We start from the raw sequence: 16,828 nt of genomic DNA on the forward strand, positions 1-16,828 counted from the left end.
AGGTAGATTAATAAGTCCTTGGCACGCTTCTGTCTGATAATGCTTTCTGAAATAAGATTGTTGAAAAGAGATCTCTGTTACTTTGCAAAGAACATTTTGGTAGAAATTCATGTCCACAAAAGAGTTAAATAATACAGATGTTCCTTACATTAACAGATACTATTTTTGCCCTAAAAAGGTAGAATGATCTAGTCTTTGTAAATAGTATGGGTCAGTCAAAAATATGTTTAACAGAGTCCTACAGGGAAACTTGTGTAAGTCAGTCCCCAAAATATATTTGACACTCTCCAAGTGAGGATTTTATTCTTTTGAAGAACACTAGACACACTACTAAGTCTCTTAATATTCCATGAACTATTGAGGTAGGAGTCTTATTTCATCAATATCATCTAGATTTCACAGATTATACCTTAAATCATATGCCAGTACCAAAAAGACAGTAATCCACAAGACTGAACCATTAGGTTATACACCAAGTCTGTCCTTTAAACGAGCAAGGTTGGGAATTCTCTGTGCCTCAAAAGATTTAACTTAAAAGTAACATAAGGTGTAATACATTTTGTAGACATGTTTGTAAATAAACCCACAAATTTCAATTATGATTTGATGTATTAAAAAGCTTTACTGTTAAAAAAAAAAAAAGTAAATAGTGCACTCATTAGTGGTAAAACAAATAGTACTATGGCTGCTGAAATGTGTTCCTATATCCACCACACAAGTTGCCACCGTGGAAAATTACTAATGAAGAAACAACCAGTTTCTTTCTGCCTGTCAGGCAGCAACGGCAGAAAAGAACAACACATCATTTTTTTAGTGTCATATTTTTAAGAAAGAATAACCAGTTTAATTACAGTAAAACAGCCTTAGCATGTGAACTCAGATATTTTCTCTATGACTTAAGATGAAGAGTGATCATATGAAGCATACCTATTGATTTTTGTTATGAAAAAGCTGAAAATAAGGGGAAACTCAGCTTACATGAATAGCCCTTAAAAAATAGCTGTAAGTTGAACCTTTTAACATGTTATGTCTTAAAGTAAACATTACCAAGTTAGTTATTTTAGTTTGTAAAAAACATAATAAGCCACTGCTAATTTTTTTTTTTTAAATAGAAGAAAAAAAATCTACATCATGACAGGAAAATCCTTTTGGTTTGCAATTAATGTTTTAAATAACACCCTATTCAATGAAACAAGCTACGTAACAGACTACTTCATTGTCAAGAATGCTTTTTGTTAAATGCCTACATGTAACAAATGATACAAATACAGTCTTAAGACTCCCAAGAAGTAAGAGTATTTCCAGAGTGTGTTGCTGACCAAAGAAGTGCATAGTCAGCTATAATTTAGAAACGAAAAGCTAGTAAAGAATGACCTTTGCATATTCCAACAGAGAATATCTAGTTCTTATTTTCATCTGGCTTTAAAATATTAAGACTCAGAAGAATCGCAACAGTTTTATCTTCACCGTGTTTACCAAAAAAAGTGATCCGTATATCAAAACTGGGTTTTCCTAGGTTTTAATACATTAAAATGACATGACATAATCCAATCTAACCCATGCATCACTTTCGGAGACACGGTGCAAATGGAAATATTTTTCCAGTTGCAGTGGACATTTCTAAAAAGCAAATGCCTATGGGTGCCCCTGAATCTTCAAAATAAAAAAAAATAAAAATTAATCAGGCACCATAGCTCTCTGAGGATAGTTGTGTTTCGCACATTGTGGAAAAAAATTAAAAATCGCCTTCAAGAGTTTCAATATGCAATGTAACAGATTTCATCTCCTTCAGTTTGCTTGCTGTCTTCTTACATCACCTGATTAGAAGCCTGTTGTCAATGCTTCTTTGTTAACTGTTGTTGGTACTTTGTAGGTATACATTTTAAATGTCTGTAAAGAACATTACAAGCTATTTCATGTAATTTAATCTGTGCTGGATATTCTTCAAAAGATTTTATAAATAATACAATATTTTAAATGAGTCTTCAATGTACTGTTGTTATACCATATTGTTGCTTTCTCCAACTTTATCTACAAACTGCAAGAAGAAAAACAGACAAAAGAAAGCCTTCAGCATTATTAAATATTACATCAACATTTTAAATGTTAATTTAAAAACTCAGCTTTATTAAGATTTGTGGAAATTTAAGGTATGACTGACAATGATTAATCCAGTACTACTCACCACCATCTTCTGACACGTAAATGTGTATAAAAAAAATTCTTTTTCTAAAAGTTATTTTTGCATGACATGCTATACGTATGACTTTAAGGGTGAGACATGAGAAATACAACACAATGGAAAAAAAAACTGGATAAAATGAAGTTAACACTGATAGCTTAAGAAAAAAATAAAAAATTAAAAAGCTGAAATGTCACAGCCAATCATTCATTAATGAACCCAATAAGATATTTCAACTGACCATGACTGTGGATCTCTTCTGGGCCTATGTAGTCTTTGAACAAACAGATTTAAGTCCATTAAGTACAATAATTAACAGCAGCTATTGACTAAAAATACTTTAAATGTGTAACTGGACTATGGACTGAAAGTGGCAATGACATTAAAAATAGATGTAAGGGTGCAAGCATAAATTTACAATTTTAATACATATACATGTAAGTGGTTATTTACTTTGGTTACTCCATCCCAAATATTAAGCATTCCAGATGGTGATGCAAACAAATACTGAAGCAAAGTAATAGTGGAGATATTAAAAGTCATGCAGCCATCAAATCTATAATACTATCAAGTCTAGCAATCATCTAATTCTTTCATTTCACTATTCATGTTTTTACTTAAATATTTTATTATAATGAAATAATATTAATAGGAAACATAACTTTTAGTATTGGGTGTCCATCTATGCAAATATCGAAGAATCCTTAAGGACATGAATAATTATTACAATTCTATAACTAGAAGTTTTAGTAATTCCAAAAGCCATGCTAAGTATAAACAGCATTGACTACTTGCAGTGGTTCTCAACCTTCCTAATGCCGTGACCCTTTAATATAGTTCCTCATGTTGTGGTGACCCCCAACCATAAAATTATTTTCGTTGCTACTTCATAACTGCAATTTTGCTACTGTTATGAACTGTAATGAATACATCTGATATGCAGGATATATTTTCATTGTTCGCGACCCACAGGTTGAGAACCGCTGGTACTTTATCAGTTTGGAGATCAATGCCAATAAAATCAGGATATATCCCTGTAAACCTGGGTTCCAACACCTTTTTTAATGTTATTTTATATCATGGTAAATAAGTGACTGGTACCCTGAAACTAAAAGTTGCTCTGAAAGTACTCATAGATTCATTAGAATTTTAAGGTAAATTTAGTTGGTGAGAAAGCACAACATTCCCTCTTCAAAGGTAACTTCTAATATGTAGGTTGTGTGGGCTGCAAGTTTGACTCTACAATTGACTTGAGGATTAAAAAAAAAATTTGGCTTATAGTAATACCTTTAGTTCTTTGAGAATTCAGTAAATGTTATGGCCTGTCTCTCTAGAAACATCTACAAAAATCTACAAACAACTTTACACTCACACTGGAGAAACAGATTTGCTAAGAGTGTCCAACTCATAGAGAGCTGGGGACAGAATTTTATCATCTGACTTTCAGTATAACAGTGCTCCATTTAGTTGTCTTAATACACCTCATTTGGTGAGATGGTCTAAGAAAGAAAATATTCGTAAGAAATAATATCATTTTCATGTTATTGCTTCTAAAATTAGAGAGGACATAAAAGTTACCTGAAAAGTACCTTGAACTCTCAAAGTGAAAGGTAGCATAGCATATCAATCCGAGTTGTATTAAAAAACAGAGAACAGTATTAAAAAGGAATACAGTGAAACAAAATTTCAGGCTTTTTAGATTTACCAATGACTATTTTCTCTGGTATTCATGGTTACCGTGATCTATGTGCTGCAACCATTTATATTGTACTAAAAACATCAATTAATCATGTTATCAATTACTCTAATTTCTGGAAGTAAAGAGAATTGAAGAGTATTTTGATGATTTAAAGATTATATTTTTAAATACAGATTACTTACTGATCTAATGCCGGGTAAATTCAAGATAGATCCAAGAACTGGCACTCTTCTAATGAAGCCAACGACCACAGGAAAGAAGCCCCTGGGAGAAGAAGAAACAGTTCTCTGTACTTGTGCGTTCTTTATTACCAAAATCAATTGCTAATTAAGTAAAAAGAACCTGTCAAAATTTGAATATTTGAGAGACTTTAAACTTCAGTTAACTTTTCTCCCAGGATTTGATTCCTTCCTTAATTATGTTCTTATAAAATTTTACATATATATGTATATATAGCATTACTACTATATCCTACTAGTTTCTTTATGTATTTTCTATATAAAAAATGAGATTCTCTAAAGCAGATTTGGCATTTAATTCATATTTACGTCTCCTGTGGGTAATATGGTGCCTGACAGATAGAAGACAAAATATATACATTCCCTGAACAAATTTTTAAACCAATCTTACTTAAAGGTATTTTCTTACATTACATTCTATTGTTTATTCACTTGGTAACTGGCATTTGTAAAATATTAACTGACCAAAATCTCCCATAGTATATATAGTACAAAATTTTCTAATATGTATAAGCACTAAAGAAATTGCCATCAAGTGGCAGTAACTATGCAGTATCAGGTTCTACATATTAAAATGTTGGGTAAATTTATATATCTACTTATCTATCACTTTTAGTTGATGCAAATAGCAAACATAAAGACAGTGCCTTAAAAGGCCAATAAAATTAATTTTATTAAATTGAAAATACTTTACAAGATAATTCATAGCCTTAAACAGGCAATTATTCACACCTGATAAAACATTTTATAGTTGATTAAATTACCTAAAAGTTTAATAATAAAAGATTCAGTGTAAACAAGAATCCATTTAAGAAAATTATAGTCTTCTTACTCATGCTGATACAACTATCTGGGTTTTGTACTTATTTGACATACTGTTATATTGAAAGAAAACAAATAAAATGAGTGCCTTACCTGAATAAAAGAAAGAATCCATAAATTTCGAAGATCATACCTATCAAAGGCCAACCAACAAGGACTACAAATACGCCACCCAGGAAAAATCCTGTGGCTTTCATTTTATGTTTTTGGAAGAAGAATCTGAATGTTCTTTCTAAACCAATTACAAAAGCCAAGCCAGCCACAAATAAAACCTAAAGAAGAAAGAAAATGCAACACAGAAAAAGTAAGTAAGCACACTACATAAATTTGAAGGTCAAAGTTAAGTATTTTAAAAAAAGGAGCACATCTAGTTTTCACTGTGGCAACTGGGCAGAAAAAACTACAATGCACACCAAGCAGCAGAACCAAGGAGGGGGCTAAGCATGTGAAAGCTGCAGTAGTACTGCACTCTTCTCAATCCTCCTCTAACTTGAGTAAAGGAGAAAAAGAGAAACAAGGAAAGATTAGAGGTTACCAACCAGCATCTGCATCAGCAGTGGTTTTCCCAGGGTTAAGCTAGATGGAGATGGCTTAGTCAAACAGATGAGTGGCAAGACAAAAGAGGGAAGCTGCCTATAAACGTGTCACCTAAAGGTGCTCCTAGTTCTGCAAACTTCACCCTGGGCTATGGGAACTCCTATGGATGGGAGAAATACTGACGTGGCGAAGGTGACAGAAGAAGAAACCATGCGAAGCTAGAATACCTGGTAGCAGCAGTAATAAAAATACAGCTACGTGTTCTCAAATATACATATATTTTGCATGTTTTCAGACAGTGGACAAGAAATAGTGATCTATCAGAAAACGTGTTTTTCCCCAAGTTTTATTCCCAAATCCTTGTTTTCCTTCATTAACTTTCTTTAGTGAAAAATATTTCATATATATATTGATTACTAAGTCAATGGTTAAGCTTCATATTCTGAGATACCAATGCTGTTTACATTATTTATTGTAACATCAATTTTGAATAATTTTGCTCTCCTTTATATTTACCAATTTGCAATTAAGAGCCCAATGGTAATATACACTTGTCAAAGATATTCAATGGGGGCTATCAACTCATCTATTTTTAAAAAAATCTTTATTGTTGAGACTATTACAGATGCCCCCAAGTCATCTATTTTTAACTCCTATTTAGAGGCTGCCTTGACTTACTCTATTGCAGCGGTTCTCAACCTATGGGTCGCGACCATCGGAAACACATATAGCATATCAGATATTTACATTATGATTCATGACAGTAGCAAAATTACAGTTATGAAGTAGCAATGAAAATAATTTTATGGTTGGGGGTCACCACAACATGAGGAACTGTATTAAAGGGTCGCAGCATCAGGAAGGTTGAGAACCACTGTTCTATTGTAAATCACATATCAAACACTTAACATAGTCATGGAATTAGAAAACCTCATTAAGTGTTTACCTTTTGTTTAAACAGAAAGCTAACGCGTTTCATTCCTGATGGAAACAAAGAATGTAATAGAAATTTTTACATGAGTAGTAGTGAATTATTTCACCTAAATTCAATAGCAGGCAAGAAGTCAGTTATAGCTAACTTTTTCTTATGAAGTAAGTTAAAATACATATTGAAAAACTCACATTTCCAATAGCCAGTAGTGCTTTGTCAAAAAAGAGAATCATTCCAAAGAACAGGAAAAACACTCCAAATCCTGTTAATCCCATTCCAATTTCTGCAATATAAGTTATATGGTTAAGGGTAGAGAAACATTATAGTTCTATTAAAATCTCTGTAAACTAAGATAATTCTTCAGTTTTTCTTTCGGCTGATATAGGAAAAAAGGTCTCCAACATTGCAGATTAACTTTATAATGACATTCACTAAGATCTACAACAAATTAACATCAACAATTTCCTTGAAATTTAAAATATAAATGGAAATTTCTAATCTATATATATAAAAGCCTAAGCGACCGTTTGACCATTCAACCATTTGACTGGTAGCTATGATGTGCACTGACTACCAGGGGGCAGACGCTAAATGCACAGGCATGGAAACATGGGACAGACTGATGAATCTCAGAGGGAAGCGGGTAGGAGGGAGAGTGGGAAGAGATTAACTAAAGATCTTATATGCATGCTAGAGGCCTGGTGGGGTCCCTTGGCCTGGCCTGCAGAGATTGGGCTGAAACCAGCCCAGTGCATGGATTCGTGCACTGGTGGGGTCCCTTGGCCTGGCCTGCGGGGATCGGGCCAAAACCAGCAGTCCAACAGCCCCTGAGGGGTCCTGGATTGTGAGAAGGCGCGGGCCAGGCCGAGGGACTCCACTGGTGCACGAATCCATGCAGCGGGCCTCTGGTTCTTACATAAGAGAACATTTCTTAAAAACACCATAATAGAGATAGATAAATCAGAATTCTAAAACTTTGGTTATATATATCTTTTTCCTTTCCAAAAATCCCTTTGGCATCAGAATAAAAATATGGGCTTACTTTTGCTATTTATTTCTTATCATATTCTATAACTATTATTTATACAGATGATATCTGCAGTTCCTTCCTTTCCCTTTAAAATTAATTCCTTCTTTAACCCATTAGAAATTACTACAGTAGGTTAGTACAATATACTTCAATATAGTGGCAATAGGAAATATTTTGAGAATCAGGTAGTGGTCTCCTCAAAAGTTAAGTTTCAAAAGATTAGATATTACTTTTAACTTCTTGATGGCTTATTATGGACTTATCTTCTACAAACTTATCTAAACTATGAATCCATTCCCATATTTAATCTAGTCCTTAAATAACCTCTCCAAAGTTTAAAAGAACACTGTTTTATCTAATAATAATGTTCTGGTTTTTTGTTCTTTCATTCAGAAACAAAGAATTGTTGATCAACTCCTAGATGCAGGCAACTGTTCTAAGTACTATCAGACCCAGTAAAAATTTACCTTCCTCTTATGCACTATCAAACCTTCATTCCTCTTGCCCATGTATGTCTTAAATGAACAAAGTGTACTGGTCTGTATATAAAGCTAATAATTTTATTGCCTTTACATTCTCCAGGATTTATCTTTTATAGTTTGAAGAATAGACTTTCTAAGGTTACAGTAGTACTTTTCTGTTAGTACTACAAGCACAATCAATCCACTAAGTCACCTGTTTGATCATTTTAGTTTTGTTTTCAGGAAACAGTTATCAATCCTCATTTTACCTAGAAGCCCTACCTGCATAACATAATGAATTATGGCAGAAATACTTTTGGAAATACAATTTTAAATACACTATTAATGATTTCTGATCTTAACCACTTTGCCTTGGCTCCAGAAAGGTAAAATCCAGGTCACAGCTACTTAAAAAAATGTTAAGACATGTAAAAATGTTTTGATGAGTTTAAAATTTATATCAATACCTTTTTCTGCATTTTCCACTTCCTCAATTTACAGTTAACTACTGCCTTCCATTAAGCTATCTTTTTCTCCCATAGTCTAAAAGGATTTAGAAGTATTCCACAGACACTATTATTTTATGAAAATTTGAGGCTGATACTTTCATGCTTAAGTGCTTTAAAAGAATTTACTAAGCCCTAGCTGGTTTGGCTCAGTGAATAGAGCGCTGGCCTGCAGGCTGAAGGGTCCCAAGTTCAATTCCGGTCAAGGGCACATACCTAGGTTGCAGGCTACTCCCTGGGCCTTGGTCTGGGCACATTCAGGTGGCAACCAATTGATGTGTTTCTCCCGCATCGCTATTTCTCTCTGTTTTTCCCTCTCTCTTCCATTCTCTCTAAAAATCAATGGAAAAATATCCTCGGGTGAGGATGAAAAACAAACAAAAAAAAACCGAATAAAAAATATTAAAAATATGATCTTAAAAAAATTTACCAAAATAACTGTTTAGATGGCAGACATAATTTTCCAGAGGAAAATATGGACATAAGAGCAAGTAAAATTTCATTAAGTAACTACTGACTAGTTAGGATTTAATCATTGGTAGCTGAGTTAAAGGAAAATGACTAATTCCCATCTTTTCACAAATTATACTAATTACATCAAAATTGTGAGATGTTTGTTCAGAAAGGAAATTATATGGAAATACATCTATATGCATTGAGAATTTTAAGGAGTAGCTATTATAAGGTGCTTTACATACCTTACATAAATTAATCCTTTCAATACTATTGCAAGGTAGGTGTCATTAAATTCTTTTAGACAGGCCAGAAATTGAGATTTAGAGAACTGACTTAATTTGCCTAAAGTCACACTTCTCCTTAAGCATTTGAACTCAGATATATTTGTATCCAAAGTTTATGTGCTTAACCATTATACCATACCTACAGTATTTTCAGGTTAAATATGTTTGGTTACATGAAACTCAAGATCATTAGAGTACTAGTACACCGAACTTCTGGGAGAATCGTCTTAAGTTGATTCAAGTTTAATATAATTAGCTTATCTAATATAATTAAGTAGTTGTTAGGAGAACTATTATAAATTGACTGTAGTTCTTGCCAGTGTGGCTCAATTGGTTGAACATATTCCTGCGCACCAAGAGGTCACTAGTTCGATTCCTTGTCAGGGTATTTACCAAAGTTGTGGGCTCAATCCATGTGCAGAAGGAGGCAGCCGATTGATGTTTCTCTCTCTCTCTCTCTCTCTCTCAAAATCAATAAAATCATATTTAAAAAAAAGAAACTGACTGCAGTGAAAAAGGACAATGTTTAAATATGGTTTTACGTTTAATGAAATGTTTGTACAATTATGTTGTAATTCCTTTAAGAAATTGTGAGACAAAAAGTAGCAGCGGCCCCAAGTTTCATATGGGCAACCAGAGACTCACAGAGATTTGTAACTCACCTTTGACCACGGAATCAGCAAATGTGTATGTGGGGGAAGGTGCAGGGGTGGGGAATGGCAGTTGGTGGTGGTGGTGTGCCACCAGGCCGGGAACTCAAATCCAGTCTATAATACTCCACAGTTTGAACAACTATAACATGGAAATCAAAACATTCCTACCACTTTATCTAATGTAGTCAAGCAGATCTTTGTAATCTTTTCCAAAACTGGCACTAGCATGATGTTGCCAAGTATCCCCTGATCTAAAGGGGTCAAAAGCCTCAAACTGGCCTCACTGTGCCTTTTTCTCATCTTCCCTGTGCCTGTGCATTCATATGCCCACTGTTTTATTAAACCCCTACACAGAGCTGCCCTCTCACCACTTGAATCAGACCCAGTAAAGTAAGTTTATCTTCCTCCTAGGCACTATCAAACCTTCATTCCTCTTGCCCATGTATGTGTTTAATGAACAATCTGATAAAAGCAATCTAATAAAATGAATGTCTAAAATAAACAGCTTATTGTAGAAATTTTATAGGAAAAGATACGCTTAATTCAATGGCAATTACTGTCAGCATTTAGGTATCTGATTTAAATATTTTAAAGCAGCACTTTCTTTCTATGCCTTTTTAAAAACAGAAAATGTCAGAATAAAGAACTCAAGTGAATTATCAACTGAATTGAACTCAAATGAATATCATGGTGGAATTTCAGGCTGTCCTATATAATAAAAGGCTAATATGCAAATAGACCAAATGGCAGAACAACTGATCACTATGACGTGTGCTGACCACGAGGGGGGTGCTCCTGGAACATGGTGGGCATCAGCAGCAGGCAGCAGAGCGCAGAACATGGTGGGCATCGGCAGCGATGGGATGGTGGAGCAGGTGAGTGGGGGTGCCAGACCAAGGTGGGGCGCCTGTCACTGTCATTGGGGCGAGCCTCTGGTGGTTACTGAAAATTCTCTGCATGGTCCTGCCTGGCACTTGCACCTGCTGTTGGCGCCGACCCTGCTCCCACCTGCTGACGGCACTGGAGCCACCGCTTGCACCCACTGCTGGTGCCGGCCCTGCTCACACCTGCAGCTGGCACCCGGCGCTGTCAGTGGGTGCGAGCAGCGGCTGCCAGCCCCAATAGCCCCTGAGGGCTTCTCTACCTCCTGCTGCTTCTGAGGGGCAATTGGGGCAGCAGCCGCCACTCGCACCCACTGACCGTGCCAACTCCACTTGCACCCACTGCTGGCGTCAGCCCCAATCACTTCGCGCTGTCAGTGGGTGCGAGTGGGGCTGGTGCTGTCAGCACGTGGGAGGGGCTGCCGGTAGACAGGGGACTGGGGCTGCAGCAGGAGGGGCTGGGCGGGGGCACAGAGGATGGGCCGCGACCTGCCCCTGTGCCCACTGCAGCTTTGTGTCCCAAAGTTTCTTTCAAGGTGCACGGATTCATGCACTGGGCCCCTAGTGTGACATAATAAAATAAAGATTTAGTGGCAGCAAGGGAACTGCTCCACTCTGTCCCATTTGATAAATATTGTATTTTTTTGGGGGGGAAGGAAGATGCTATTATAGGATCCCTTAAGACAGTCCTGAATTGTTTTTTGCCTTTAAAAAAAGTTTTTATTGATTTTTTTAGAGATCAGTAGTTGGTCACCCTCTCCCAGAATCAGAATCCCAGAAAAATCTTGGCAAATCACTTGAATGATGGCCAATTCCTGCAGTTAAACACACAAACAAGCACCATTTGAAGTCCAAAGAGCTTTTGGTTCATTAATCATTTTGTGTTCCAATCCACTGTTCTATCCAAAACTTTTGGCAGAAGAGCAGCAAAGAGCATAATATCATCTTCCTCATCAATTTAATGAAGTGAGGAGAATGTTTACTACCCTGCCCATATTCCAACCCAACTCTCTTGTTCTGGTTTTTGGAAGGATGTAAATCAGGCACTTTTCATTATGTCTTCAACATAAGAGAATGCCTATGCACAGGATAAAAAAGTCACATTTTTATCTGGGTAATAATCGTGGACACAGGAGTAATACTACTACTTCCTAGTTAGAAAGGAAAGCTATGTAGAGTTTACGTACCTCCTCCAAGTAATCAGAATTAGAAATAAATTCTAGCAATTTATGTACATAATTCTGCTAATTTCCTTGGGCAACCTAATTTTACTTTTGGGTTTTAATCAAGAGGAACAGGGCACTGTGTTTCATAAAGAAAATAGGCTTTGAATATCCTACAAAATTTCTCCAAAAAATGAATGATTCTGTAAGATAAATATCTATGCTACTGTTGAAACTACTTTTGCTATGGAAGAATTTCATCATTCTAAGATCTCAAAGTTTATATCGTCTTTCATATGCTGGTAGGGTACAGTCAAAAGAACAAAGGTTTTTAAGCCAGCAGAGCTGGGATGAAGTCTTGTTTCTGTAACTTTACTTATGACCATGCATTGAATTTCTTTTGTCTCCTTTAATTTATAAAAAAAGATATACTCCTCTCTACCTTATAAGGCTCTTATAAGAATTAAGTGTCATGGTTTATATGAAAGCAGATATTGCTAGTTTTTATTATAACAGTTGCTTTGTTGTTTTTTTTAAAGAACTATACTTAGGTTTTCTCTGATCAGAACAGATAAGGCCAAATGACTAAAATGAGCACTCTTCCTGGGCAGGGCAAGCGGCCCTAAGGTGCAGACTGGTCCAATCTCAGGGAGGAAGGAAGCCTGACTGGGGCGCAGGACCTTAGGAGCTCTGTCAAGTTCAAGTCGGCTGTGGCGTGAAACCGAACCTTAGCACTCCACTTTAAAATAGGCACTTAAAATGAAGTATTATTTTCATTTCAACAGACTGTTTAGTTCTTAAAGTCTTGAAAATCCAAGTAAGTTAACCAGAATAAGAAATAAAAGGCGTGGCTGATAAAGCAAAATGAGACAAAAAGACGACCTCAACCATCCCAAAACAGGTAGCACAGGGTTGGGCAGATCATGTAAATAAAAATGATTAAGACTGGTAAACAGTAGAAAAGTGGCGATGTTATATTGAAAGTAAAAGGAACACACAGCAATGCCAACCTCAGAGACAACATAGGCGCCAACCTCAGAGACAACATAGGCGTGAAGAACTCCGAGGCAGGCAGGCAGAAAGAGATGCTAAAAATGATCAAACCAGCCACAAAGCACAATATACAGTATTAACAAAAGAAATCCTTTAATGAACGCAAAGTGACACTTGACTATTGTGGGAGCATTTAGCTGGTAGAAAAGTGAAGTCATTTCAAGGGATTTTTGGAAGGTTGTTTCCATTGCTGGCAAAGGCACATAATTCAATAGATTTTGGGTGTGGGCATATTTTCAAAAAGAGCCTACAATAGGCGGCATTTAAAATTCCGCCTCCGAGACAACCAGCCGGTAACTTGTAGAGGACCCCACGCCAGTCAAGTCCAGAAACGTCCTCGAGAGTGGGCCGCGGACGCCGCACAGCAAACTTTTTCTGGCGGCGGACGGTCCACGGGAACAAAGCGCCCATCTCCCTGGGGACGAGAGCGCCGCGCGGGCCGGACCCCCGGCGAGGGCTCCCCCTCCCCCGGCGCCGGCGCCTCCCCACACCCCCTGCCTCTCCTCCCAGGCCAGGTCCGCCCCCGCAAGCCCAGCCTCGCCCCTCCACCGCAGCCCCGCAGGTTCCCACAGCCCCAGCTCAGGTTCGCGGGCCGCCGCTCCCAATGCGGAGCTTCATTCATTACCCGCACCGGGGGGTGGGGGAAACGGGCGGGAGAGCCCCCGCCCCCGCCCCAGCCAAGGGTCTGTGGGGCTCCAGGCAGGGACCCCCGGGCAGGCGCTTACTCTGGGTGTCCGTTAAGGAGATCATGGCTGCTGGGGTCCTTGCTGGGGTGAGGACAGCACCTCGAAGAGCCCAGGGCGTGAAGCAAAGACGCGAGTCTGAAGCCGGGAAGCAACCCAAGAGACAGCCGCCACGTCTTCCGGAAACACGCAGCCATCCCCATCCCAGCTTGGAGGCGGCTTCCGATTGGCTCAATCCGCTCCCGATATCAACCAATGATATGGAGGCTTGTTCGGTGACGCGCGGGAGGCCACGCCCCTTGGCCAATGAGAGAAGGGTCTGACTTGCCATTGGTGGACTGGGCCGACCCGGAAGGGTGGATGCCCGCGGCTGGAGTGCGGAGAAAGCCGGGTGGCGGGAACTTTTTACGGGTGAGTCCCGCGTGGTTCTGAGTTCGGGGCGCTTTGGGGTCGGAGGCTGGGGAGGTCTGGAAGGCCCGGGTGCGGGGTTCCTGAACGGCTTCTCCGGTTACGGTTTGAAAGGGCTGGTTTTCCCTCTTCCTGCCTGAAGGCGAGGCCCGTCTGTTAGGGGTCACTGCCTTCCACATTGGCAGGGGAGACAGCAGGGGAACCCAGGCCCTTAGGACACGCTCGTTTGATCTCCAGCCTTTTGCATGCAGCAAGCTTGGTCACCAAAGCCTGTTGATTGGCAGCCGTCGTTTATTGGGAACACCGTTGGGAGGGTATTATTATATTATTGTATTATTATATTGCTGCTGTCTGTAAACGCAGGTGGCGGGGGAAGGGGGGTGGATGTGTGCCTGATTTAACCGGTGGCACCTCAGTGGCATTTCCTCCAGCATCGATGACTGGGTGTGACACGGTGAGAGATTTCCTGTGGGTGCTCTCAAAAATTCAGAAACATCACAAGTGAAACCGATGAGTCATGGAAGTAGTGAAAGCTTGCTGTCGACCAAAACAAAAAACAGTTCGCTAACCGGGAGCACTCCAGCCAAAACATGTAATGAGGCTCAGGGGTGTGTTGTTAAAACAGCTGATATAGTGAGAAGGTAGTGGCTGCTTATCTTCACAGTGATTGGGTATAGTATTAACATTTTGTAAATTGATAGGGAATTTGGTTAGTGGTTACCCCATGTCAACCTTGGGGAACTGTTTAAGTTTCATTCACATTTCCAGAGGCTAAATGAGAAATGACCCAGGTTAAGTTAGTTATACAAAGTAAGCTCAGTTAAGCTTTGCTTGTGTGACCAAACTGTTTTTTTGTTTTTGTTTTTTTAATGCTCAGGTAGTTTTCAAGGCTGGACTTCGTTTGTTTTTACATTGCCTAGCTATACTTCTGACAGACCTGCTGTAGCTCATAAATTTCTGACCATATTAAGGTATCTTTTAATATTAAATCACATCATTTGGGGAAGGAATTTATGAGTTTTTTTGACAGTATAATCAAAGAAGTAATTTAAAACTCTCTGTGTGTGTGTGTGTGTGTGTGTGTGTTATAGAATGTATTCTTTCCTAAGAGTGGAGATAGTTTCTGCTTTCAATCTCTGCAAACTTGAGCCTGAACTACATGCAGGGTACTTTGCTAGGCTGTGTGAATACAAAGGGGAGAGACTCAACCCCTGCCCTGCGGGAAAACTTTGCACTCTAGGGAAGGAGAATTATGTTTCCACAAGAGCTGATTATATAGATAAAGAATTAAAATTCTTTGGTTTACCCTCCTACTTCAAACAGGTTATATTCCAAACTCAGCAAGGCAAAGACGATCCTGCCTGTCTTCCCAGCCTAGTGGTGGTTTCAGAATTCTGTGGTAGGAAGGGCATAAGGTCAGCATTCTGGTTAAGGTAGAGTCATGCTGAAGTAACCTTTGGGGAACATTCTAAGTTACTTTTAGAAAATGTTGGTTGTCCCTGTCAGAGGGGAGGTGTTCGTGGGGATTATGGGCAGCCTAAAGTTCCTACTCTCAAGCCGCATCTCCTTCCACTTGCTCATATGTACTCTTTCTTACGTTTTAGTCATTCATAGGTATTTAGAGGTCCTTAATACAAACCATGTTTTGTTTTGTTTTTCCTACTTCTGAGCTTTTCAGGTTCTCTTCTGAAATTTATGAACTCCCCACCCCACCATAGAATGCCAAATCCTTTTTTAAGATTGAGCCTAAATTGTAAGTCTTTAAAGCAAGTATTCAGTAAAATGTTAAATGATAATTGTGGCTATTTATGTTGGTAGATTTTGCTTAACCTGGGACATTTGAATCTATCCAACTTGTTATTTATAAGATAGGTTGTATCCAAATTTTACAAGTAGGGAAAGAAGCTGAGAGGAACTGGGTGTGTAATTTTGCTAAAATCACACAGTGGTTCAGTACTAACTATTAAACCTCAAATATTTGCTCTTTTTTGTTATATCACTTTGTATCTGGTAATTCTTGTTGTTTTATTTACCTTGTACTTATTATACTAGAGGCCTGGTGCATGAAGTTCGTGCGGGGAGCGGGCCTAAGCCATCAGCCAGACATCCTTAGTGCTGCAGCAGAGGCAGGAGAGGCTCCCACCACTGCCACCATGCTTGCCAGCCGTGAGCCTGGCTTCTGGCTGAGTGCACTGACCACCAGGGGGCAGCTCCTGCATTGAGCGTCTGCCCCCTGGTGGTCAGTGCACATCATAGTGACCAGTTGTTTCGCCATTTGGTCGATTTTGTATATTAGCCTTTTATTATATAGGATGTTTATGTGACTTTGGACACTTCTCCAAAAAATAGAGAATTTTCCATAAAAATTAGTAAGAACCATGTAGTTCATTTTTTAAAGGGTTCTTATGTAAGTGTTACTTTCTAACATTTTTTTGTGCTTAGTCATGTCAGAATATCATTGATTGAGCATAATCAGTAGTACTGTTTTAAAAAAATGTTGCTATTATTTTTCTTTCATTTTTAGAAAGAAATTTGGATCTCTAATTCAGTGTTGGAATGGCGTCTGTTTCAGGTTAGTGGAAATAATTACATTTTTTTTTCCATTCTGTTCTGTTTCTACTCGTATGTTCTTTGAAAAAAAATATTGGCTTTTCTCCGTACCTTCACTTCAACTTTGCTGTGAACTTTAAACTGCTCTAAAAGTCTTAATAAAAATAAATAAATACAATAAATTTAAAATATATTTGTTTTAAAAATTCTGATTATAGCCCAGGCCCGTTAGAACAGTGTACCGATATGCTAAGGTTGTGGGTTCATCCCTGGTCAGGGCACATATAGGA

General features: G+C 38.2%; 2 protein-coding genes across 4 annotated transcripts in view; one reads left to right on the forward strand and one right to left on the reverse strand.

Moving 5' to 3' along the window:
* Positions 1–602: 602 nt before the first annotated feature.
* Positions 603–13,779, reverse strand: GOLT1B (golgi transport 1B). Of its 2 annotated transcripts, XR_013995607.1 has the most exons (6): positions 13,623–13,779; positions 6,602–6,693; positions 5,036–5,214; positions 3,761–4,145; positions 2,424–2,456; positions 1,107–2,038 (listed from the first exon to the last, which is right to left on the reverse strand). XR_013995607.1 is itself a non-coding variant. In XM_081084962.1 (5 exons), exons 1-5 carry the CDS (start codon positions 13,645–13,647, stop codon positions 2,000–2,002), a joined length of 417 nt encoding a protein of 138 aa, XP_080941088.1. In that variant the 5' UTR covers positions 13,648–13,778; the 3' UTR covers positions 603–1,999. The 2 variants fall into 2 exon arrangements, 1 of the variants encoding a protein (XP_080941088.1); XM_081084962.1 differs by lacking the exon at positions 2,424–2,456 and having other exon boundaries at positions 603–2,038; positions 4,064–4,145; positions 13,623–13,778.
* A 146-nt stretch (positions 13,780–13,925) lies between these two features.
* Positions 13,926–16,828, forward strand: part of RECQL (RecQ like helicase) — a 29,310-nt gene continuing 26,407 nt past the window's right edge. Inside the window, exons 1-3 of one of the 2 annotated variants that reach the window (XM_081083095.1) lie at positions 13,926–13,991; positions 14,866–14,959; positions 16,513–16,560. In XM_081083095.1, the coding sequence (XP_080939221.1) occupies positions 16,545–16,560 (16 nt within the window). In that variant the 5' untranslated portion in view covers positions 13,926–13,991; positions 14,866–14,959; positions 16,513–16,544. The remainder of the gene's footprint in view (positions 13,992–14,865; positions 14,960–16,512; positions 16,561–16,828) is intronic. The other variant, XM_081083096.1, reaches the window with a different exon arrangement.

Source organism: Myotis nattereri, assembly GCF_964212035.1.
Source record: "Myotis nattereri genome assembly, chromosome: 2".
NCBI classification, from domain to species: Eukaryota; Metazoa; Chordata; class Mammalia; order Chiroptera; family Vespertilionidae; genus Myotis; species Myotis nattereri.

What these genes read in the sequence shown, in the direction of transcription:
- GOLT1B (XM_081084962.1), bottom strand. Translation starts at nt 13,647, where the DNA reads ATGATCTCCTTAACGGACACCCAGA. An exon ending in CTCCTTAACGGACACCCAGA is followed by an intron (nt 6,694 to 13,622) that starts GTAAGCGCCTGC and finishes CTTATATTGCAG; the next exon opens with AAATTGGAATGGGATTAACA. An exon ending in GGATTCTTTCTTTTATTCAG is followed by an intron (nt 4,146 to 5,035) that starts GTAAGGCACTCA and finishes TTCTTCTCCCAG; the next exon opens with GGGCTTCTTTCCTGTGGTCG.